This window comes from Ochotona curzoniae, unplaced genomic scaffold, assembly GCF_017591425.1.
Source record: "Ochotona curzoniae isolate NIBS_2020 unplaced genomic scaffold, NIBS_Ocur_1.0 contig_1, whole genome shotgun sequence".
Taxonomy (NCBI): Eukaryota; Metazoa; Chordata; class Mammalia; order Lagomorpha; family Ochotonidae; genus Ochotona; species Ochotona curzoniae.
This window is the reverse complement of record NW_024464918.1, coordinates 1,880,866-1,906,082: the sequence shown is the minus strand read 5'-3', so window position 1 is coordinate 1,906,082 and position 25,217 is coordinate 1,880,866. Positions and strand designations below refer to the sequence as shown.

General features: G+C 40.1%; 1 protein-coding gene across 1 annotated transcript in view; it reads right to left on the bottom strand.

Moving 5' to 3' along the window:
* PFDN1 (prefoldin subunit 1) overlaps positions 1-24,823 on the bottom strand; it is a 65,682-nt gene extending 40,859 nt beyond the window's left edge. The window contains exons 1-3 of the mRNA XM_040975231.1: positions 24,769-24,823; positions 21,419-21,585; positions 1,969-2,053 (exon numbers count right to left, since the gene is read on the bottom strand). Coding sequence (XP_040831165.1) covers positions 1,969-2,053; positions 21,419-21,585; positions 24,769-24,801 — 285 coding nt within the window. The 5' untranslated portion in view covers positions 24,802-24,823. The remainder of the gene's footprint in view (positions 1-1,968; positions 2,054-21,418; positions 21,586-24,768) is intronic.
* Between the last annotated feature and the right edge of the window lie 394 nt (positions 24,824-25,217).

Below are 25,217 nucleotides of genomic sequence, written 5' to 3'. Positions count from 1 at the left end.
AGTAGAAAAAGGCCCAAGGCATAGGGTCCTGTATACTACACACTTGTGGGAGACCCAAAAGAAGCTCCTGGCTTCAGATCAGCTCAGCTCTGGTCACTGTGGCCACTTGGAGAGTGAATCAGCAGATGTAGAAGATCTTTCTCTCTGTAAATCTGCCTTTCCAATAAAAAATAAATCTTTTTTTTAAATACATTTTTTTGGGGCCTGGCGCGATAGCGTAGTGGCTAAAGTCCTCACCTTGAACGCACCGGGACCCCATATGGGTGCTGGTTCTAATCCTCGCAGCCCAGCTTCCCATCCAGCTCCTTGCCTGTGGCCTGGGAAAGCAGCCGAGGATGGCCCAAAGCCTTGGGACCCTGTACCCATGTGGGAAACCCGGAAGAGGCTCCTGGCTTCATAACAGCACAGTACCGGCCGTTGCGGTTACTTGGGGAGTGAAGCACAGGACAGATCTTCCTCTCTGTCTCTCCTCCTCTCTGTATATCCGCCTTTCCAATAAAAATAAATAAATCTTTACAAAAAAAAAAAAAACCACTTTTTTAAATCTATGTAATATGGTTATGGTTTTGGTTTTGGTTTTTAAGATACTTGCGTTTGCTATTATAAGTAAAATCACAAGAGGATATAAAACTCTAAAACAGCTGGGATGAGAAATATAAAACTAGACACAAGAATCGGTTATCACATGCTCGGCTTCTTTACTAAGCTGGTTAGCTTTTTGGTTTCCTCTTTACCAAACTTTTTTCTAGACACAAATGTATTTCCGAGTTTAAATCATCAGTAGCCCTGCTTTACCACCCGCCCCCCCACCCACAAAAAAAAAAGTGGGGCAGGTGTTTGGTACAACAGTTAACACATTACTTTGGACCCCAACGTCCCCTATCAGGGTGCTTCAGGTCACACCCTGGTTCTGCTCTCCATTCCAGCTCCCTGACAGCGCTCACCTCTGGGAGCCACCAGGTGACAGCTGCAGTATTGGCAACACTGTCACTCACAAGACAGTAATAGCCTCATCCTGTCCCAGCTACTGGGACAAATAGCCTGCTATTGCAGGCATATTTGGGGAGTAAACCAGAGGATATATGTCAATCTGCCTTTCAAAAAAAATGCCCAACTGGTCTGTGCCAACACATGACACCCAGGTCCCACCAAGCCAGTGCCCCTGAGAAATACCCAGGAACCTACAGGAGGTTTCTGCCCAGTACAGCAGAGGGCGGAGCCAGATTCTGGACCACTGTGTCAAATACTGCTCAGAGAATTACATAAGGTGACCTATGAAGTCACTGTAACCACCCCTATCTGGGAAATATGATCCCTAAGAATAAAAACTAACTTCCTACCCAGTCTGACTTTTCTGTGAAAAGGATGGACCTTTCACCAAAGCCCAAGAATATCCCACCAAGATCCCCATGTGAAAGGAAATAAGACTCAAATTTTCCAAAATTAACTTACTCTTACATAGCATCCTTTTTCTTGCTAAAAAACTTTTTTTTTTTTCCTTCATAGCACCAACCTCCAGGTAAGTGATTATCTGGAGGTAATTTTACTTTATTTATTAGACTGTCTGGAATCTTATCTAGGCTGAAAGAATTACAATGTGTAAACGGAACATTACGCCAAGATCCTCTACCCTCCACTCTCATGACCAGTCTCATCCATACACCATTCCACTACACATATGAGGTGCTTGAACACATGCTACAGTTTTATGCTTTTATGCAGACATGCTCATTCAGGGGCAATGGAGAAAATATGACCAACAGGATCCTAGTGTCTTCAAAATCCTCAAAGTTCTAAAGAGACTTTTCCTGCAGGGGATGTCTTGGGCACTGCCGCATGACTGCTCACAGTTCTAACACACTCAGAAAAAATGAGAAGGCAGAATGTGCATGCTCATTCAGTATGATACACAAGATCATCTTTTCCTGGAAAGTCAACCATTATTGCCAAACTTCACTCAAAACTTACTTCTAGTTCTTTAATTTTTTCTTCTGCTATTTTCTGCTTCTCCAACAGCTGAGTGTGAATCACCTCCTTGGACTGAAGAATAAACCTACAAAATAGAAAAAAAGTTGAAAATTCAGACCATAAAAAATATATCCATCGGAATCAACAGCCATGGGTCACAAATGTTAAACAAAGAAAACCAAAAAGATGATCTTTAAATACATGGTTGTAACAGATTAGACACCACCAGGAATTTCAAGCTTTCTTGGCTAAGAAGCGAAAAAGACCATCACAGCTTCTACTTTGTTCAAAGAGGGAAATCAGTTCCAAGTAATTATAAATGGTAATAATAAGCAGATACAAATCTACCACTGGCTAAGAGAAAAGTCAACATCCAAGCAAGAAAAATCTGTAATTTATATTTTTAGTTATCTAATTCAATTCTTGTCCAGGTTTTTTTAAACAATATTTGTAAAGTGGAACCTCCCTCCATTTTTTTTTTTTTTTTCCCTTTTGGTAACAGCAGCAACTCATGACCTTTCAAAGCCACAATCAAGTACTGTGCTAAGATCAATGCATTAGTGTTCATTTGAGCTTGTCACACAAAAAGCACTGTATAAGCCCTGGTATCTTTTATTATTATTTCCAGAGTGTATAATACCTCTGAAAAGCTCAAAATGCACAAGTGGAAAATTTCAACTTTTTCCGTTTTATAGTCAGGCACATTATTTACCAAAGATGAGGGTGGAAACATGGGGAAGCTTTAAAAATTAGCACTGAAGCTGTTTTGTGACTTTATATTCACAATTCTTGCTGCAGGGAAAGGAAGAATAAACTGTTCTACAGCCTTGAATTAGTGACCTACACACTCTCCTTTCACTGGAATCGTTTTTAGGATTGTCGAAGCTAATATAGATTCCAATTAAAGAGTACAAAATTCAGATTTTGTTCTTTTCTTTGCACTAACACTTCAGCAACAAAGGACTAAATATCATCTCCAGCAAAAAGCCTAACAAGAGAACATTAGCATGCTGTTTCCTCTGCCAATTCCACAAAAACTGTATGCACCTAGGTGAGTTCTTACCAAGACAGTCTATTATATAAAAAATGTTTTTTAAGATATTTCCACACATAATACAATCCGATAAACTCCTTCACTCCGCTTCATTGTTATGTTCTGATGTGGGTAGCTCAGGTAATTTAACCAATAGCCTTGTTCCTCACTAGTAACTTGATCTTTTGTAGAAACCTTACTCATACATTCACTGGAAAAAAATCCATATTTCATGCAAAACAAGGATTAACTCAGTCTTTTACTACAGAATCTTTCAGGTCCAAAATGTTCTTACTGGAGCCCAAAGAAACTATTTCAAATAATACTATGATTTACAGAATATTTTTTCAGAATGAATTCATGCTAGAATTCAGGAAGAAGAGTGGTTTTTGAATTCTATCAAGTGCCAGCCAATACTGTGTATAATAAAACAATGTCCCAAGAGTTGTCAAATCCTGTCATTAAACACAGTTTTACCAACAAAGTCCTTTGGACAGAGTATTCAAAGTAAAATATACATTTTTAAATAGCGTTGATTGCTGGCCAATGCGTAGTATTCTCAAATAATAGGTCATCAGACGTCATCTTTATTAGAGTCTGGGAAAATTTCAAAGCTAAGATTAGAGGTCAAGTCACTACTTATGTGGCCTTTAAAAAGAAAGTATCTGAACAGATACTAAATCCCTTGAGCAGAAAATAAAATTACTAGAAAGCAAGAACACTCAACAACAAAAACATGTTTTTCCATGGCCACACACCACTGAGGTGGCTATAACAGACAGGGACAACCTCAAAGGCCAGCAAGATTCCATAAAAGTAGGCCAAGCTGCTACAAGCCTAAGGCATCTAGGCCATGACATTTGTAAATAAGGATGAGTATAAAGGAAACTCCTATGTTCACCTCAAAAGGTAGTTACAAAGCCAAAGACCAAATACAAGATTTATGGAAAATGTGGTTTAGTCTTCAATTAAAATAAGAAATAAGACATGAATTTAGAAAGTGGTCCCCCCAAAAATCTGTATTTCTGAGTCTTTTAAAAAAATATTTATTTTTATTAGAAAGTCAGACAGAAAGAGAGAAAGACAGAGAAAGAGATTTTCCAACCTCTGGGTCACTCTGCAAGTAGCTGCAACAGCCAGAGCTGAGCTGATCTAAAGCCGGGAGCCAAGAGCTTCTTCCAGGTCTCCCACGCAGGCGCATGGTCCCAAGGCTTTGGATAATCCTCTACTGCTCTCCCAAGCCACATGCAGGGAGGTAGATGGGAAGCAGGGCCACCAAGACACAAACCTGCACCCACATGGAATCCCAGCATGTGCAAAGCAAGGACTTCAGCCACTATGCTACCATGATAGGCCCATTTCTGAGTCTTTTTAAAAATTACTTTATCCACTAGTGGGCAACAGGGGCCCAAGCACTTTGGTCGTCTTCTGCTGCTCTTCCCAGCCCATTTGTAGGGACTAGATGAGAAGTTGCAGCAACCATGTCACAAACCAACACAGATATGTGATACCTGTATCATAGGTAGTATAGCTTTACCTGCTTTGCCACAACACCAGTCCTGCTTCTGGGTTCTATCAGGGAAATGTGAAGAGAGTCAAGCCCTGACTATTCGAGACAACTCCTCTGCTTTTGTCATCTGGCTCTCAAGTAAATGAAAATAAACTTAGGACCTGATGTGGTGGCACAGCACTCTTATCCTTCACCTGTGGTACCAGCATCCCATATGAGCACTGGTTCTAGTCTGTCTGCTCCCTGATTAATGACTGGGAAAGCAGTACAGGACAGCCCAAAGCCCTGGGCTTCTGACCAGCCCAACTCTGAACCTTGCATCCATTTGGGGAATGAACCAGAGGACGGAAGATTTTCTCTCTCTCTCTTCCTCTTTCCCCCAACCCCTGTAATTATGACATCAAGTAAAATAAACAAAAAGTCATATCTAATATCAAAAACAAATTTTTACATCCAATGTTAACAAAATAATTACAACAAAGAACATACCATGAGTTTTGTCATCATAAATGGTTTGTGCAATGTCCCAATTGGAAGCCAAATGATAGGTAAAAGATTATGAAGCTCAAAATGTACCACAAAGAAAAACTAGACCATGAAGAGTGAAACTACTCTCATATTACCAATGATATGAAGACAGTATGTTTATAATACTGAGAATTACACAACCTTTCTTAGTATCAATGCTTTTTCTATTTTGCTGGAAGTCAATGCCATGTGACCTTGCTTGTAACCCATTGTACCACTTCCTCATTTACATGCAATCATGCCATCTGAAAAACATAATCCTCCGATGGTATTTGGTTTTGATCATTTGAACATTATCAAAGGCTGTGTTCTAAATCATACATGCTGGTAGATGACACACACTTTCTTATAATCAGCATGAAATCAAGTGTGTTTTTCTAAAGCGAAAGTTTGGGAAAGTGGTTTAAGACGCAGCTTGGAATGTCTGAATCCCTTAACAGAGCACCTGGCCAAAATCCTGACTGTTTTTAATCTACTCTGTGCACCCTGGGATGCTAGCTCAATACATGGCTCATGTTATCCACATGAGAGACCTGGCTGAAGTTCCTGGTTCTTCCCTTCCACCTGGTCCAGCCCTTACTGTTGCAGGCATTTGGAAGACAGAACCGTGTGTGTGTGTGTGTGTGTGTGTGTGTGTGTGTGTGTGTGTGTTTTAATGTCATTCACTTGCACAAACACAACCTAGGATGAGAGACAACATTATCTTTCCATGGTATTTCCAAAGTACGATTACCTGAATAAGAAACAACAAAATGCTAACGACAGTCAACACGGTTTGTGTGGGACATTTTTACAGGATGTCTGAAAACATAACTAATACTATATAGGCCTCAGAGAGTCACAGATTGTGTAACAGAAAAGACTGAATAAAAATAAGATTTTGACCCAACACAACAGCTCAACTGCCTAACCCCTCCCCGCATCTCTCCTTCTCTGTGTAACCCTGCCTTTCCAATAAAAGTAAGTCTTAAAAAAGAAAAAAAAGAGACTAAACTCCACTCTTAACTCCACTCCTGCACACATTCACAAAAATTCATGTACAAAGAAAATGTTTACTTCATAATATTTTAGCAAGAGAAAGAGTAGAAAATTCCTCAATCTCTCAGCAAGAAAGCAATTTAAAAATTACAGCACAGCCATACTGTGGGACGCTTAGTGAGTTAGAGACTTCTGTTAATGAAATAATGCAGAGCAGATACTATGAAAGCAAAGCAAAAAAAAAAATTTCTTTTTTTTTTTCCAAAAAAAAAATGTTTGCTGAGTTAACAGAAAGGATTCTACAGAGGCCCAAGATTAACTGAAATTAGGGATTCAGGATTACAAGAAAGTAATACATTGTTTTTTCACTCAGGAATTCACTCTGAAATTTCACTCTGAAAATATATCACCCTTCTGATCACTGGAGACCTTGACAACTTAAACTGACAAAGTAATGGAATTTAAAAGGGATGGTCAAGGAACTGACACTATCGTGCAGTAGCTTAAGCTTCTACTTGATGGACTGGCATCCAATAAGGACACCAGTTCCAGTGCTGGCCACTCCACTGCCTGCTAATGTGCCTTAGAAAGTAGCAAAGGGCGCCTAGTGCGGTAGCCAAGTGCCTAAAGTCCTTGCCTTGCAAGCACTGGGATCCCATGTGAGTGCCAGTCTGTTCCCCAGCTGCTCCGCTTCCCTTTCAGCTTCCTGCCTGTGGCCTGGGAAAGCAGTCAAGGACAAATCAAAGCCTTGGGACCCTGCACACACCGGGAAGAAGTCCCTGACTCACGGTTTCGGATTGCTCAGCTCCAGCAATTGGTCACTTGGGGAGTGAACCAGTGGATGGAGGATCTTTCTCTCTGTAAATTTGACCTACCAATAAAAACAAACAATCTTAAAAAAAAAAAAAAAAAAAGAAGAAAGGAAAGCAGCAAAGGCTGGACCAAGTCCTTGGGCCCCTGCACACATGTGGGGAAACCAAGAGGAAGCTCCAGGTTTCTGGCTTCAGACCAGCCCAGCTCCAGTCATTGTGGTCATTTGAGGTGTGACCCGGTAGATGGAACAACTCCTTCTGTCTCTCCTCTCTCATAAATCTGCCTTTCAAATAAAAACAAATCTTGAAAAAAATAAAGAAAGAGAGAGACAGTCAAGGGGCCATCTAAAGTTAGGATGTTCTCAGAACACTCCATTAAAGCCAGGTTCTGAGTCTAAAACTGTAAAGGAAATAAACCTGCTTCTTAGTGGAGCACAACAAGAAACTTTTGATACATTTAGTATCAAGTAAAATGAAGACCAAAACTATGTCTGAACAATCAGTAACTGTAAGCTGGCTTTCTCTTAGATTGTGGTCAAAATTCAACACATCACATGATCCAGAAAGGCTCAAGTGCAGAATTTAATTCAGTGTTTCAGTCTGATGGGTGTCAAATTCCAAGTAAACTGAAAGGTATGTCAACAAAAATTCATCAAAAGAAAAAATATACACATATTACAAAACAGAAATAAATGTAAGAACTAGGACACAACCTACAAGATCAAAGAGACAATACCAACTTGGCTAGTTTATATGTGCTGATCAATTCAGAAGAACAGACAAACACACCCAAAGAAACATTCAGACATTTAGCGTACTCACTGCCCATACTGCCCGCACCAGAGGATCCAAGTCTGAGTCCCAGGACCTGACTCACCTCCCACCAAGACAGTCCCCGGGAGGCAGTGTCTCACACGAGCCCCCTGGACTGTATTCCTGGCTCCCAACTTCAGCAGCAGCAGCCCAAGCTCAGTCACTGAAGGCATCTGGGAAATAAAATCTGCAGATAGAAGCTCTATTCTTTTTATATGTTTCTATCATTTCCTTGGCCTCACAAACTAAAAATTGTACAATAAATTTAAAAAGGGAGGGAGAAAGGGAGGAAGGGAGAAAAAGGTAAGAACTGGGCCCAGCATGACGGCTCAATTACTAAATTCTCACCTTACAAGCACCATATAGGGGCTGGTTTGTGTCCTGGCTGCTCTTCTCCCATTTGGCTCCCTGCTTGTGGCCTGGGAAAGCAGAGAAGGATGGCCCAAAGCCTTGGGACCCTGCACCCATGTGGGAGACCCAAAAGAGGCTCCTGGCTCTTGGTCTCAGATCGACTCAGCTCTGGCCATTTCAGTCATTTCAGCCATTTGGGGAAGGAATCAGCAGATGGAAGATCTTTCTGTCTTTCCTTCTCTCTATAAATTTGATCTGCCACTCCAATAAAAATAAATAAATCTTTTTTTGAAAAGGGGGGTAAGAACTATCACTGCAAAATTGTGACATTTTCAAGGCGCAAAAAGAAAAAAGCCATTAACACAATATTATACACACAATGAAAAAAATATAACTACATAGCTTTTAAAAATAAAGGAAAGTGCTTGCACTGTGGTATAGCAACTTAAGCTGCAACCTGCAGCAATGGCATCCCATACGGTCACTGGTTCAAATCCCAGCATCTCTACTTCCAATCCAGCTCCCTGTTAATGTGCCAAGGAAAGCAGCAGCAGATGAACCACATGCTTGGGGTCATCCCACACAGAAGACCTGAAAAATGCTCCTAGTTCTTGATTCTGACCTGGCCCAGGTCCAGGCATTGTGACCATTTTAGAAGCAAACCAACACATGGAAGGTAGATTCATTCTCTCTCAAAAACAAAACAAAACAAAACAAAAAAAAAAACCTTAAAAAAAAGGATACATTCAAACAAAGGCTGAGTATTCTAATATCAAAATAATCTCTTTTTAAAATTATTTTTATTAATAATCTTTATTTTTATTATTTTTATTTTTTAATTATCTTTTACCATAAGAAATGTTAAAAGTGGGCCAATGCCATGGCATAGTACGTTAAGCCTCAGTCTGCAGCACTAGCATCCCATATGGGTACTAGTTTAACTTCAAGCTGCTCTACTTCAGATCCTGTTTCCTGCTGATGTGTCTGGCAAAGCAGCAAAAGATGGACCAAAGACTTGGGCTCCTACACCCATGTAAGAGATTCAGAAGAAGCTCCTGACTCCCACCTTTGGACTGGCCTAATTTTGGAAATATCACTGATGTGGGGAGCAAATCAGCACATGGAAGAGCTCTCTCTGAACTCTTTCAAGTAAAATAGATAGATATTTTTTTAAATTGTAACAATTTTAAAAAGAGAAAGAGAGGGATTTGACACATAAGATGAAATGGCTTATTTGAAGGCAGAGTATTAAAAAATTAAAGATGCACACTGTAAAACATAGGACAACAATTATATTCAAAAATATTTAAGGGGAATACCTAGTAAGTCTAAAGCAGAGAAAAATTAAGAGTCATAAAAAACTACTCAATCCTGGAGCCGTCATGATGGTTCAACTGACTAATCCTTATGGTATGTTGACTGCCAAGTACCAACATACCATATGTGCGCTGGTTCGTGTCCTGACTGCTCCAATTCCCATGCAGTTCCCTACTTATGGCCTGGAAAAGCAGCAGAGGATGGCCAAAACCTTGGGACCCTGCACCCACATGGGAGACCTAGAAGCTCCTGGTTCCTACAGCTCAACTCCAGCCACTGCAGCCATTTGGGGATTCAATCATCAGATGGTAGATCTTTCTCTCTATAACCCTAACAAAAATAAATAAATCTGTTAAAAACAAATAAATCATTAAAAAAAAAAAAAAAACACTCCCTTAAGCGGGACCAGCATTATGGCATACATGATAAGCTGCCACAGCCAACACCAGCATTCCATACTGAAATATAGGTTCAAGTCCTAGATGTTCTATTTCCAATTCACTCCTTGCTAAAGACAGAGGAGGATGCTCCGAGTGTATCTGGGCCTCTGGCAACCACGTGAGAGATCAGGATGGAATTCCTGCCTTTTAACTTCAGACTGGCCCATTTGGGGCCATCTGAAGTGTGTGTTAGATATTTCTCCCACCTCAACCACCCATGTTTTGTCTGTCTGTCTGTCTGTCATTGTCACGGTGCTCTTTAAATACATAAAACTGGCGGGCGGGGCACCTCCTAGGATGTCCACTCTCCATACTGAAGCAGGAAACCCAGCAATGGTAAAAAAATGCAGGTGTTCAGGTTCTGGACAAAATTTAAACACAGTCAATAGTATCTACTAATGTACTGAATGCAAAACTGAAAGAAAACAGTTACAGAAAATTCTGAGAATCAGAAGGGTTGAAAAGCCATTTACTAAAATGAGGAAGACTTCAAGGAAATGGTTTACTTGTAAACTGCAAGAACGTTATTTTGCCCAAATTGAGATGCCTTTTTTAGGCCATCAAACGGGAATGTAAAATAGGCAGAAGTATGAAATTCCATGAAAGGGTCCAAACCAAAGATAAAAAGTAGGAAGCTTTTAATATATAAAAAGACATGTAGCACAGATAAGCCTAGAAAAGGTCATTAAGCAATGAGTATAAGTAAGAAGAAAAAACTCCAAGGGTTGGAAGCAAGGTCAATCTATCATTTAGAAACATGGGGGGGAAAAAAAAAACAGTAAAAGAGACTGAGGAGGAATGGCCAGGGAGGGAAGGAAGACCAACTGGGCAAAATGTTGGTCAAAAAAGATGAGGACCAAAATTCACTGATGACAGAATCGTGATGTCTTCTGGGATCTAATCTATACAAACATCGCTTGCCTTAGATGAGTAACATACAATGCTAGGTTCAATTGGCACTAATTAAGAATCACTATTTTTAAATCAGAACTATTACTCCTGAAATGGAAACAGTAGTATGTTAATCTATTTTAAACATGAAGTTTATTTTGGGTTACTATTTGGTATTCTAAGTATTCTGGTAAATAATATTCTGGTAAATAATCAACCTCTGATGTTTACCACTTCTACTCTGGCCTCACCAAACCCTAAACGTCTGCACACGGAAGCACTGAGCTTTTCAACATTTTCTAAGATGTGATATTTGTCTCTCTGGTTAGTTAAAATACAACACTGGGTAAAACATTACTACTGGAAGTTGAAAAAATGCTATTTAGTGAGTACGAAAGGACATACACAGAAAGAAAACTTCTGGTACAAAGCAGAAAGTTGTAGAGAAAGAAATATACTTTGGCACAAATGCCAACACCTCAGTCAGACGTACACATACAGAACGCACACTGGGGTCCAAATCTTTTTACTCTGAGCCCAAGTTTAAAAGGTTGGCTTTAGGGCAGTCACATGCGCTTCTCTATTTAACGGCATTTTGAATCCTAGCTCCTGCTCCTGTGCAAATTTTGATAAAAGAACATTTCAAGGCATCTTCAAACCCAACAGAATATGTCTTCCAAGCAATCTGGTCCATTCCAGGGTAACAGATCTTACTCAAAGAGCTGGTAATGAGTGTTACTGTTCAGGATAAGGAGATAACATTCACCCAGACATGTCCATCTGAACTTAAATTCTAAAAATAAAGTGAGCATACATTCTTTACAAAACCTCAGACTCTAATGGGTCATTGCACACAATCCTGATTATTCCATCAAGATAAAAGATATTTGCAGTTTCCCACCAATCCCCAAGGTAAGAAATACAAAGGAAAGGAAAAACAAAGTCATTACCACATTTGTGTTCACACTTGTGAGCTGACCCCCATCTTGTAGGTCAGTATTTTTCTGAGCCCCATTTTGGATATTTCATTAAGCAGCTTATGACCCTGGACAGGAGCATTTCAGTGCTTTCTCTGATCTAGATAGTAAGTCGTTTCTAAGTTTGCCACTATGAGACAAGCGGTGGCTAAAATCAGAAAAGTCTTGGTACAGCTTAAAATGGACTATTTTCTTTTTGGAGAAATTCAGCTTCAGTTAAGCCAGCTATAGCATACAATGCCAAAGTGACAAAGTAACACAGTTCAAGAATGCTGCCATCTATTTTCTATTTACATAAGAACACCAAAATGGTACTTTTCCTTCAGCTGACTGCATTGATTACTGCTTATCACACACAATAGGATCTTGTCCTGTTGCTAACTTCTACTTACATGTAACAAAGGCAGATTTTGTTTAATCTTTGGTCAGTTAAAAAAAAGGCACATCTTTTGATGTCAGGAAACACAGATCCAAAGTCTTCCAAGTAACTAAATGAATTAATTACATTTATTGTTTTTTAAACAAGTTCACAGTCTAAAATAAGTTAAGCCCATAACAAGGACACCTGAAATAAAAAATTTCATTTTAGCTTGTTTGTATTCTCCAAGATAACAGACTTTATTTCCTTTCTCAACAATAGACTTCTAATTAGCACAACACTTTCAAAATTAATTTCCCGTGTTCTGGTGAGAATGTTTAGATTCTGGGGGATATGGGAGGGGAAGAAGGGAAAGGATGAACAAACATGACTGTGTAATTCTTACCCAAGTGTTTGTTAATTTGTCCTGGCATGAAAACAGTGATGTCATTCTAGAAAAGTACCAGGGCATAAGTATAACAAACTTCAAGTTTTTAAATCACTGACATCTTAAGGAAATTAATAATATTACTCAAAATCCTCCTCTCCCCAGAGTACTGCATCTGGGAAGGAAGAGAGTGCCCATCTGGGGTCATATACATATTAGACGTCAACAAAACTGAAGTCATTTTCCCTGCACAACAGGAAAAGTTGTTTTTCGCCCTTAGAACTCTGAGCAATGCTTTAAATGGTTCAGTATAAAAGCATAAGACGGGTGGGTCACATTCTATTAGCAAATACAGCCGAACGACCAAGAACTTCTCGTTCTTTTAGATTAAAACATGAAAACGTTTTAAAAAGTGAAAAGTGACTTTCTACCTTTGAAATTTATTTTATCTTCGCTTTGTTTAGTCTAAAATACATATTAATACCTTTAAAAGAGAATGTAAAATAAATTAATAAATTTGCATTTGCAATGTGGCTATCATAGCACAATGTATTCATTTTCTTCTGTAGTAAGCAAAGCATTAGGTAAAATATCCAAGCTTCATTCTGGGGAGAGTAATAACACAAGCTATTTTTAGTTCAATATCAATAGTATCTTTGAACAATATTTATTACAGAAGGGTTTTATTTTCACTTCCTACTCTGTTAAGGATAATACATAGCAAGCTACTTGTTCAGCTTTAAAATTACCTCAAGCTGACTGAAGTCCAACTCCACAGGCACACAAAATTATTAAAAGGATTGCAAAACTTGAGGCAGTGTGACCTTTTCTATTAATATTTAACATAACTACACGTGGAGAAACTGCAAATTATTCATTATGCTTTTACTAAAAGAGTCCAAAAGAACAGGCCAACATCTGAACTATAAATTAAGTCCACACACACACAAAGAAAATCCGTAACATTTTAAACAAAGGGCAGTTCAACCAAACTGTCATGAACTGCCCAGGTTTCTACATCCTAATTGGTTGAAAAATTGCTCCACTATTTCATTTTTTCATGTGTTATTGATCAGAAATAGTCCTACTGATTCACTTTCTACCTATGGCCTATTTCTCTACAGTTTTATACTTCTAGATCTTTCAACCACAAAATTACTTCAACAAGTAGAAATAGCAACACGGCTCCCAAACAGCAACTACTGCATTGCTAGACACTTATCCAGTCGGTAGATTTATACCATTGTTCATTCTTAGTTCCCTAAATGTAAAAAAATACCCACAGAATGGTAGCATACCTCTAAATTAGTTTAAATATGGTACAAAGTTATTTTTAGTTAGGTTCCAGTTTTAAAAAGTTACCAATCATTCTTCCCAAAGGCTAATCTACTCAAGTTCCTCCTATATTAAAAGAAAAAATTAGAAAACAAACTTGTCTCTTTATAAAGAAGAAATGTTATTTATATAATGCTAAGCAAAAGAAGACTAACAGTCCACATATGAAATCAGGGCCAGGATCACACCTATTATTAATAAAAAAATATATATAAGACTGACATTTATTCTAATAAAGGCTCTTTCAAACACTAAGAGTCCTTTATGTGCACTTTGAAATGTAACTTACAATGTTTTCTTTTTAAATTTTAAGTTCTTTTTTCCTCCTACGTAGATTTTTAAAAAGAGAATAAAAACCTACAAACAAGCCAGTTTTCACTCATGAAAATAGAAAATACAGGAAACATTCACGAAACATTTGCTTGAGATTTGTATTCCCTCCTTGCAAGCTAGAAAGATGCAAAGACAAACATTTCCAAATATTCAGACAGGTCACCCCACAGTTGTAGCTTTCATCATAGTTCTCGAAGTGGTATGGTGAGGTCAGCTCACAAACAGCTTAAGTAGCAAAACTAGAAATCGGTGGTAGTAGTATCAGGCTACATAACAGCCTCTCCAAAGAATATGAAGTAAGAGAACTAAAATGTGCTGGCAAGATGCCAAGAGACTGGATGGCCTATAGCTCTGAGCACCAAACTCTCAGAGTTTGCAGCACATATGGCAATTCATCAGCTCTTACTCTATAGCTTGACTTTCCTTGTTCAAACCAAAAATAGACAATTCTAAGAGGCTTTTAACACCACCATATTTCTCTATACTCTTGAGATTAAAGGCTTCTAGGCCTGAATGATTTGTTAAGTTAACCTCACACCCTGAAAAGAAAAAAAGACTTCCATTCTGTATAAGCTTCAATTTTACCGATGCTATTTTGTAGGGAACAGCCTTTATTCTCCAAGGATTAGGCTATTCTCAACATCACTGTACAGATTTTGGTTTCTATGCTGTTTGTTCTATCTGTGCAAGTGGGTGACACTTAGGAATGGTCAACATAAAAAGGATTCAATAAATAATTCTGTCAAAACAAAGCACATAACTTTGGTCAGAAGCACTCATTTCCTTTGATCTTACTTTTCCAATTCCTTGCTGAATGAATCATATGCTGAAACAGAAAAATAAACTCTGATGTCTGACACTTTCCAGCCAAAGACTATTTTATATGAAAAATTGGAAGAAAATGCAGTTACTTTAGGTGACAGAAAGACTCAGCTCCAGCTCAAATCCACATACATTAAATACTACTTTGCTCCACACATTATACCAAGAAATGAGGAAACAAACATAACATACAGACATGGCCTCAGAGTGCCAACAATTACTGGTGGGGAGATGGACCCATTTTAAATACCCAATGTGTTCTGTCACCTGTCAAAATAACACCCCTGGTAACACCAAGCAAATGGTGAATACAACTAATAAGACAAAAGTGAAATAAGTCCACCTCTAAGGCTGGACGATCTTCAGAAGCTGTATGATTTGAGCTATGTCCTAACATAAAAATTTCACAATGCAAACAGGGTTATTGCTAATCAAACACAGAATGCACAAAAATGAAAAGACACAAAAACATAGTATTTGCAATGAAAGCCACATGACAAGAGTAAACAACTTCTGGGACATGAGCTTCTACTCTTTCACCATATAATATGAAAATCAACTATACCAGACTTGGATTTTTAATTTATTTGAAAGACAGAATAGAGTGTCAGGTCTTCTCTCTGCTAGTATACTTCCCACAGTGCCAGGACTAGCCAAACCAAAGTGAGCGGCCTGGAGCACAATGTGAGTTTCATATTTGAGTGGCAAGGACTCAAGCACCTGGCCTCCTCTTGCTCCGAGGGTACACAACAGCAGGAAACTGGAACTGGAAACAAAGCAGGGGAGCCAATCTAGGCACTCTGAAATCACACGTGGGCACCCCAAGAAGTATTCCGACTACTGTGCCAAATATCCATCCCAAAAGGATTTTTTAAATTTTTATTATTTATGAGGGCCTGGTATTATGGCTCAATTCATTACTCCTCCCCTTACAAGCACCAGGGTCCGATATGAGTGCCAGCTCGTATCCTGGCTGTTCTATGTTCTATTTCCCATACAGCTCCCTGAATGTAGCCTGGGAAAGCAGTGGAGGACAGCCCAAGGCTTTGGGACCCTGCACCCACATGGGAGACCCAGAGGAGGCTCCTGGCTTCAGATCACCTCAGCACGAGCCATTGCAGCCATTTGGAAAATAAATCAGAGGATAGAAAATCTTTCTGTATCTCTTCCCTGTAGATCTGCCTTTCCAATAAAAATAAAATCTTTCCGAAAATTTTTTTTATTTATGAGAGACAGAACAGAGGTGAGCACTGCCATGTGATGATTCACTCCACAAACACCTGCAATGGCCAAAGGGGGACAAAGCTGAATGCCAAGAATTCAACTCAGGTCTCCGACACAGATCGCAGGAACCAAGCCACTTGAAATATTACCTGCTGTCCGCTGTGGTGCACATTAGCAGGAAGCTGGAATCAGGAGCAGAGTCAATGATGACTGGCATCTCCCCATCAGACCAAACACCCACCTCTAGAACATGTTTAAAGCTCACTAAGACCTCAAAATCCCTTTCAACAAACAGCAACAAATCAGAAGAATGAGGATATATAGATGAAATATACATTCCGGGCCTGGTGCAATGGATCCACTAGCTGATTTTCTCCTTGCAAATGCATGTGCCAGCATCCCCTATGGGCACCAATTTGCATCCCAGCTGCTCCACTTCCCACCCGGCTCCCTGCTTGTGGCCTGGGAAAGCAGTGGAAGATGGCCCAAAGCCTTGGGATCCTGCACCTACGTGGGAGACCTGGAAAAAGCTCCTGGCTCCTGGCTTTGGATTAGCTCAGCTCTGGCCTTTGTGGCCATTTGGGGAGTGAACCAGCAGATGGAAAATCTTTCTATCTCTCCTTCTCTCTGCAAATCTGTCTTTCCAATACAATAAATCTTAAAAAAAGAGAGAAAGAAAAAGGAAAGAAAGAAATGTACATGCTACCCTATGCCAGGGAATAAAAAGTGATGGGATCCAAGGTGAGAAAAGTAAATTAATGACAAATTATGAAAAACCATGAATGCTTAGCTAATGAGTTTAGATTTTATCCTGTGACATAGTACTTTATATTTTTTTATTATTATTCATTTGTCTGACACAGGATTTTATTAAGAATATTGACATGGTCAACTCTGGCAGATGTGTTATAAATGGATTTGGACAGGCAATGAAAGCAGGAAGAACAGTTAAGATGCTATTGCAGGAGTCAGGCAAGCAACAATGAGGTCTGAATTGCAGCAATGGAAAAATCTACTGCAGATTCTAAAACAAAAAATAGGGTTTGGGCTTTTGTAATCTGTGCCTTCAAAATAAAAACTTGAAGCTAATTAATGTTCTGATCATAATTTTCAAATAATGCACAAAAAGAGAAAGAGAAGATAAATTAAGATAAAGACTAGAATTATCAAAGAAATAAATCACAATGATATCCAAGATTACTCAAGACTATAAATTCAGAAATAGATATTTCAGGTTTAGCATCAAGAAAGAAAACATCCTCATGACCAGACTGATACTCAGCAAGTCTTTTCTTCCTCTCAGGGCACTCATACTCTAGCCAGAAAACAAGCCCTATTCACCTTACATGCCCCTACTATGCAGGGTCAAACACATGTCCAGTGAGAAGCAGAGGGCGCAAAAAGTCAGATGCAAAACCAAACAGCTGAAGTCATGCAGGAGCCCCACTTTACTGAAACATTCAAAAGTATGCTCTTCCCTTAAGAAACCTAATTCATATTAAATAAACCATGTAAAAATAATACCATCATCCTAATACTAGCAAACACATATCCTAGTCTGTAAACTCTAAAATGCTTTGTGTGGAAGACAACCAGTTTGTAGCAATTTGAACACTACAAAAAAAAGAAAAAAAAAGTCATCTGACTTCTCCTGCAGCATGTTTAACCAATGAAATTATTCTAACAATAAAAACTTCAACATAGTCCAAAATGCCAGACAGTAAAATAGTTAGCTGTCGCAAACAAAGACTAATATAGCAATGTGAAACCCAAGTACAACATGTTAACAGGCATACTAGAAAACCTAACATTACTGTTCAAAGACCTAAGGATATTCACATTAAAGATAAAATCAGACCATAGTGAATGCCAATAATGCACCTCACACTGTATAGATACACATTCAAATGCTCTAGTTTGTAATGAAACCAGTTCTGTGTAATGAAACCAGTTCTCAAATTGGTATTCTCATCCTCTTAAGCTAAAGGGCACGTTCATGCCTCTGAGGTGGCATCATCACATTCTCTCTTCCCAGCACTGTCACCTCTAAGTCAGACTCCTGAAGAGCCAGAAAAGGTGCAAAGTCCTTCAGAAGAGGGCTGAGCTTGGGAACAGCACATGAGAGTCCAAGGAACCTTTGGAGTGACAGGGAATGCTGATGGGCAGGGCAGCAAGATACCAGAACACAGAGCATTCTAGGAGCTGCCTCTGGGTATGCCACCCCAGAGGAGGTGGACTCTGCCCTGAAAGGAAGTCATAGAAAGTGGAGGGAAGACTTGTGGACCCAAATAGGGCTGCCTCAAAACAAGATTTCCAAGGCCAAGGAGTCCACCTGTGAACATGATCTTCGCTGGCATTAAAGACAACACCGAAGGGGCCAACACAACAGGATAATCCTCCAAGTGCAGGCACCTGCATCCCATATGGTCACCAGTTCATGTAACAGTCTTTTTTTTTTTAAATGTAATAGGGCCCAGCATGGTGCCCTAGCAGTTAAAGGCCTCACCTTGAACTCGCTGGGATCCCATATGGCTGCCAGTTCTAGTCTCAACTACCCTACTTCCCATCCAGCTCCCTGTTTGTGGCCTGGGAAAGCAGTTGAGGATGGCCCAAAGCCTTGGGACCCTGCACCCATGTGAGAGACCCAGAAGAGGTTTCTGGTTCACGGCTTCAGAACGGCGCAGCACCAGCCATTGTGGCTACCTGGGGAGTGAATCATCGGACGGAAAATCTTCCTGTCTCTCCCCTTCTCTGTATATCTGATCTTCCAATAAAAATAAATCTTTAAAAAAATAAAAAGGTAATAGAAGGTCCAGGACAGTAGTCTAGCAGCTAAAGTTCTTGCCTTCTACACACCAGGATGCCATGTGTCCCAGCAGCCCCACTTCTCATCCAGCTCCCTGCCTGTGGCCTGGGAAAGTAACTGAGGACGGCTCAAAGCCTTGGGACTCTGCATCCAGGTGGAAGATATGGAGCAAGCTCCAGGGTCCTGGCTTCAGATCGGCTCAGTTCCAGCCACTGCGGCCACTTGGGGAGTGAACCAGCAAAAGGAAGATCATCCTCTCTGTCTCATCTCCTCTCTATATATCTGACTTTCCAACAAAAATCAATAAATCTTAAAAAAAAAAAAAAAAAAAAAGGCAAGAGCGTGATGCTGCTGAATAAATGTCTTTAAATTTTAAATGAAAAGGGCCCAGTGCAGTAGCTTAGCAGTTAAAGTCCTCGCCTTGCACACACCAGGATATCATATGGGCGCTGGCTCCTGTCCCAGCCGTCCTGCTTCCCTTCAAGCAGTTGAGGATGGCCCAAAAGCCTTGGAACCCTGCACCCACATGGGAGACCCAGAAGAGGCTCTGGGCTCCTGGCTTCAGATCAGCTCTGCTCCAGCCACTGCAGCCATTGGGGAATGAATCAACAGATAGAAGATCTTCCTCTCTCTCGGTCTCTCTGTATATCTGACTTTCCAATATAAATTAATAATCTTTAAAAATTTCTAAATGAAAATATATGAACTCAGAGAAAAATTTATTTAGGGCACATTAGGGCACAAGCATGTCAAATCTCCTACTCAGAAGGCCAGCATCCCTTACTGGAGTGCTGGTTCAAGTCTTGGCTGTGCCATTTCCAATATGGCTACAAAGCAGCAAGTAAAGACCCAAAATAACGGGGCCCCTCCCACCTACGTGCATAGAGCTCCTGGCTTCTGGCTTTGGCCTGGCCCAGCCCTGGCTGTGGTAGCTACTTGGAAAGTGAACCAGTGGATGAACAGATCTCTCACTCTCTCTGTTACTCTCTGAAAGAATAAATAAATCTTTAAAAAAGAAAAGGTAGTTGTAATATAGTATTCACTGGGAGAAAGAAAACCAGTTTACTCATAATCTAGTTCTTATCCTGAAAGTTGGGTCAGTCAAGGCAGGCCCCTTTCTCATGTTGTCATTCTAAAGCCGTTACTAAATTTTACATGTTATGCTTCCCCCACACCAATCACAAAACAAGACATCCCAAGAGGTCAAATTCCACTCTAACTGAAAGACCTCCAAACTTGAAGTAATGGTATACTTACTAAGTTATACTCAAAGATCAAATTCCACAGAAGTCCTCCTCCTCCTCCCCAACTTAAAAATCAACCCTCTCCCTTAGCTCACTGAAATGGAATGTGACCTGAACTTAAGGGCTTTCTCATTCCTTAATTTCTGCTTACAGAATATGACACTGACCTACTCTCTCATAAAAAGCAAAATACAAGCGGTTAACTGTTTAATTATAATTAGGACAAAAGGTAAATTGCTTTACTAGATACGTAACTTATGAGCTGTTCTATTAAAACAATACATGAGACTTAAAATGAGAATACTGAATCGTACATAAATCTTTAGTTTTAGAACACTTTCCAGGCATCTAGAATACTTATGATTTCTATGCCTCCTAAATAAACAGGCCAAGAAAAAGCAGGTTAAAACCACATCTACTGGGTCAGGAATTAGACCAGCAGTTACTAGTTAAGACGCCCAAGTGCCCAGGTTCAATACCTGGTTCCAGCTTCTAACTCCAGCTTCCTGCTGACACAGATCTTGGGAGTCAGCAGTGATGGGTTCCGGCCACTAACTACATGGAGACCTCAACTGAGTTCCTGGCCCCCCACTTTATCCCTGTCCAGTATAGGCTATTGCAAGCATTCGGGGTGTTAACTAACAGATAAACATTTTCTGTCGGTCTCTCAAATAAATTTTAAAATCAGAGAGTACATGTTATGGCACAGCAAGTTAAGGTGCTGCCTGCAACACCATCATCCCTGTAGCAGTGCCAGCTTGAGGTCTGGCCATTCAACTTCTGTGTGCTATGTGCTACTGTGCCTAGGAAGTAGCATATGATGGCACAAGTTACTGAGTCCCTGCCACCCTTGTGAGACACCCAGACAGAGTTCTTGGCTCTTGGTTTCAGCCTGGTCCAGCCTAGCTAGAGCAACCACATGGCAAATGAAATAGCAGATGAAAGATTTCTCTCTCCCTCTACCACTCCACCTTACAAATCAATGAATACAATCTTCAAAAAGTAAAATTACTCTCATTTGAATCTTTGCATACAAAATTGCTATGAACATCTTCCCATGATAAATCAAATTTTTATCAGTTACACACTTAAGTACCTAACTGTAGAGAGAACAGGGATTTAAGATATACAATTCAGCGTTTGAAATTAAAAACTCACACCTGAGGTTCATTAACTCATCAAAAAAAAAAGGCATTTGACTAAATGACCACTAAAGCTATTTCAAAATAAACAGTCAAGGATTTAAATCAAACGTTCTCCCATAACCCCCTTTAAAGATGTTTTACTTACATTCTTCCGACGCCTTCATACATGTTAGTCTCATCTACCAAAGTCATAATTTCTGTATCTGTAAGATGTGCATGTTTTTTTGTTCTGTTTAGCTGTTCAATCTGTATATCTGCAAGCTTCACCTTCTGTTGAGTGTCAATAACTTTGGCCTGAAGCTCTGTGAAGGCCTAACAAAACAGATACTTGGGTTAGCAGGTAAAACATTTCATAAAAAGCATGTATGCAAAATAAAAATACATTAAACCTTACTTTCAATTCATGAAACTCTGAAATTTACCAAAGCAAGCATCAATAAGTTTGCAACATAATTGCAAATAATCAAGTCAATATGCTAAATACTAAATTTACCTATCCTTGGAAGACACAAGTTGAAGCAAAAAAAAAAGTATCACATAACTGTATCAAGCACTCAAAGGTTTCAAGGACAAAACTTAAAAATTCAAAGGAAAAACAAGAGCCAGTGGCGGTACAGAACATTAAACTGCCATTTGCAAAACAGGCATTCCATACTGGAGTGCCTGACCGTTTTCTGTTAACATGCTTAGAACAGAGGAAGATGGCCCAGTGCCTGGGCCCTTGTCAGCCATGCAAGAAACCCAGATGGAGTTCCTGGCTCCTGGCTTCAACATGGCCCAGTCTTGCCTGTTGCAGGCATTTGAGGAGTGAACCAGAAGGATGAAGGACTGATCTTGCTTGTTCAATATCTACCTAATTCCTCCTAACCCTCCTCTGCACTCTCCTTCCTCCTTCCCTATCCCATCACTCTACCTTACAAATAAATAAAGTCTGGGGCTGACACAGTGGCTCAACAGACTAATTCTCCACCTACAAGTAACGGCATCCCATATGCAACAGTTTGGGTCCCATTCCCATCCAGCTTCCTGCTTGTGGCCTAAGAAAACAGTTGGGGGTGGCCCATCTGCTTGTGCCACTACACCCACGTGGGAGACCCAGGAGTAACTCCTAGCTCCCAGCTTCATATCAGCTCAGCTGTGGCCATTGCAGCCATTTGGGGAATAAGCCAGTGAATGAAGACTTTCTCTCTGCGAAATCTGCCTTTCAAATAAAAATAAATAAAATAAATCTTAAAAACAGCAAAAAAGTTTAAAATAACCACTCCATTGGTAGTACAAAACTAGGTTTTAAAGCACTTCCCCACACTCATTTGAAATGTTAAAATGAGAAAATGAAGGAAAATATTAAAGAGAAATAAAGTACATATATCCTTTATTCCCCTAACTAACATTGATTTAGAGAATACACTTTGACCAACTGCAAATCACAAAAAGCGGTTTCTGGGCCCAATATGGTAGTCTAGCAGCTAAAGTCCTTGCTTTCGCATCTGCTGGAATCCCATAAGGTGTTAGTTCATATCCTGGTGGCCCCACTTCCAATTCAGCTCCTTGATTATGACTTGGGAAAGCAGTTGAGGACAGCCCAAAGCCTTGGGACGCTGAACCCACATGGGAGACCTGGAAGAGGCCAAACACCCCTGGCTCAGCTCCCCGCATTGCAGCCACCTGGGGAGTGAATCATCAGACGGAAGATCTTCCTCTCTGTCTCTACTCCTCTCTGTATATTTGCCTTTCTCTGTAGACTTGACTTTTCAATAAAAGTAAATAAAAATCTTTTAAAAAAAATGGCTTCCACAGGTTGAACAATATTGAGTAGAAAGGCAGGTACTGAAACTCCTCTCTTCTGACTCCTTAGTTACAGAATCTCAGCTCTACTGTTTACAAAAACATATAGAACATGAATTTTTTTTAAGAACAAAAAGAAAAGTTGGCAGAAGAATTACATTATGATCTTCAGACACCCACATCAAGCCCAATTTGACCCCTGGATACATTTCACCTGAAAATCAACACAGCGCTTGGATGTTCTTGTTGAAGTGGCTGGAATGACTTTCACATGCAGTGAACTTCATGTCTTAATAGTGACATTCTGACTGCAATATATACCTGTTTTCATAATGTACTGTGGTGTGTGTATTCGACTTTTTTTCTTGTTTAAATTGACTTATCTACCAGCAGGGCTCCAAAAGATTTTGAGGACGAAGAGATGCCTATATTTTCCTATGAGTCTCCACTCAAAAAAATACGTTACAAAGACATTAGCTGGCAAAACTTATAAACACAAGTTTTTTAACTGGTTGTCAAAACTATCCATTTTATCCAAAACTTTCCCTTAGTTTGCATTAACTGTTCATCTGTTTTCTAACAATAAATTCAGAGTTAATTAACAGTGAATCCTTGTAATAGCTCTTTCAGTAAAATCCTGGTTTAAATTTGTATATAATGGAAAAAAAGGTAAATTGTTAGAGGACACAAATATGTTTTAAAATGTACAATTCCAGATGTTCTGTTCTATACATAATTCATTGAGGAAGTAAGAAGTTAAAGGTAAGATTAGAGAAAGACTTGCAAAGGCTAAATGTGTAAGTTTCAAAACAAGAGAAGGAAAAAAAAAAAAGACATTCAATCAAAGCAAGAACCGCTTCATTCAGCAACAGCTATTTCAGCTGTCCTGTTTCTAAGGCAAAGATTGACCAATTGTAGTTCACTTGGAGGATCTAAACTATGAGTCAAAAAAAAAAGTGTAAGAAAACACTATTCTAGTTCCAATCTTTCAGACTTCTCTGGCACCTTTTCCCTTTCCAAAAAAAGCAGATTTTAGCTAAATTATGTGTAGAGTCCTTTCCACCCTTCCATCACCACTGCAAAGCCTGTCGTGGTGTTCGAATCCTGACTATTCCCTGATGTCACACATACAGAAGCAACGGTTTGAACCAAAAAATCCAATGCCCTTTTCTCAACCTAGTCTTTTTTTAGACAAGACCTTCAGAACGGGAAGGGGTGGCGGGAGCGCAAAGCCCTCTTACGACCTTTCAAGGTACAGGATGGAATAAATTGCTTTAAAAACAGGTGTTGGCGTTTAAAAAAAAAAAGTTTTTTTTAAGCAAGCCGCATTACAGAAGCCCCCGCTCCAAGCAAGCATTCTAAAGAGGCTTGAAAACACTGTCTTCTATAACTACCAAATAACTGGGTCCTCTAAAGCGCCACGAAATGGTCCTGGCGCTCTGAACAAGCCGACAAGTTCGCACTTTCGTTCGCCTCCCCTCCCCAGACCCACCAGCTCCCACCAACCAAGAGAGGCTTGCCGACCCCCGACCCGCCAAGCTGAAGGAAAAGCAGTCCCGCCTGAGACCTTTGGGAACACCTTTGAGCCAGCATTCCCCAGCCCTCTAGCTCCTCTTTTCTTCTGCGAGGTTCAAGCCTCACTCGATAACTCTTGCCCACAACTCTCTCAGCCTCCAAACACAAGCCTCTCCCGGTTCAAGACCCCCCTACCTTCTTCAGCTCCAGATCCACGGGGGCCGCCATCTTGCTGTCCTCCAAGCGCCTGCGCGATGGAGGGCGGCCGGAAAGCGGGCGGGGGAAGGGCACGCGGTTTGACGGTTCGCCTACCTAATGCGCCTGCGCTTGAACCGAGTTACCTGGGATTTTTTTTTTTTTTTTCCCCTTCTGCTGGGCAGGTGAGCCTGAGTATTCTTGATTCTAAATGCGCTCGTTTTGCCACATGACCTCTCAGATCTGACTTACTCCTCCACATCTCCCAGATACAGCCCCACGCGCAGATATCGTGTGTGGCTGTTAGCAATTTGACAAATAGCTTTGCTGCTAAATGCAGATGTGCATGAATCAGATCAAACCTTGGTCCGTTTCTCAGTGCTTCAGCTGATCCTGTGCTGTCAGGGATGAGTAAGAGAGGGCTCAGGACAGTATGGAGAAGACTGTTA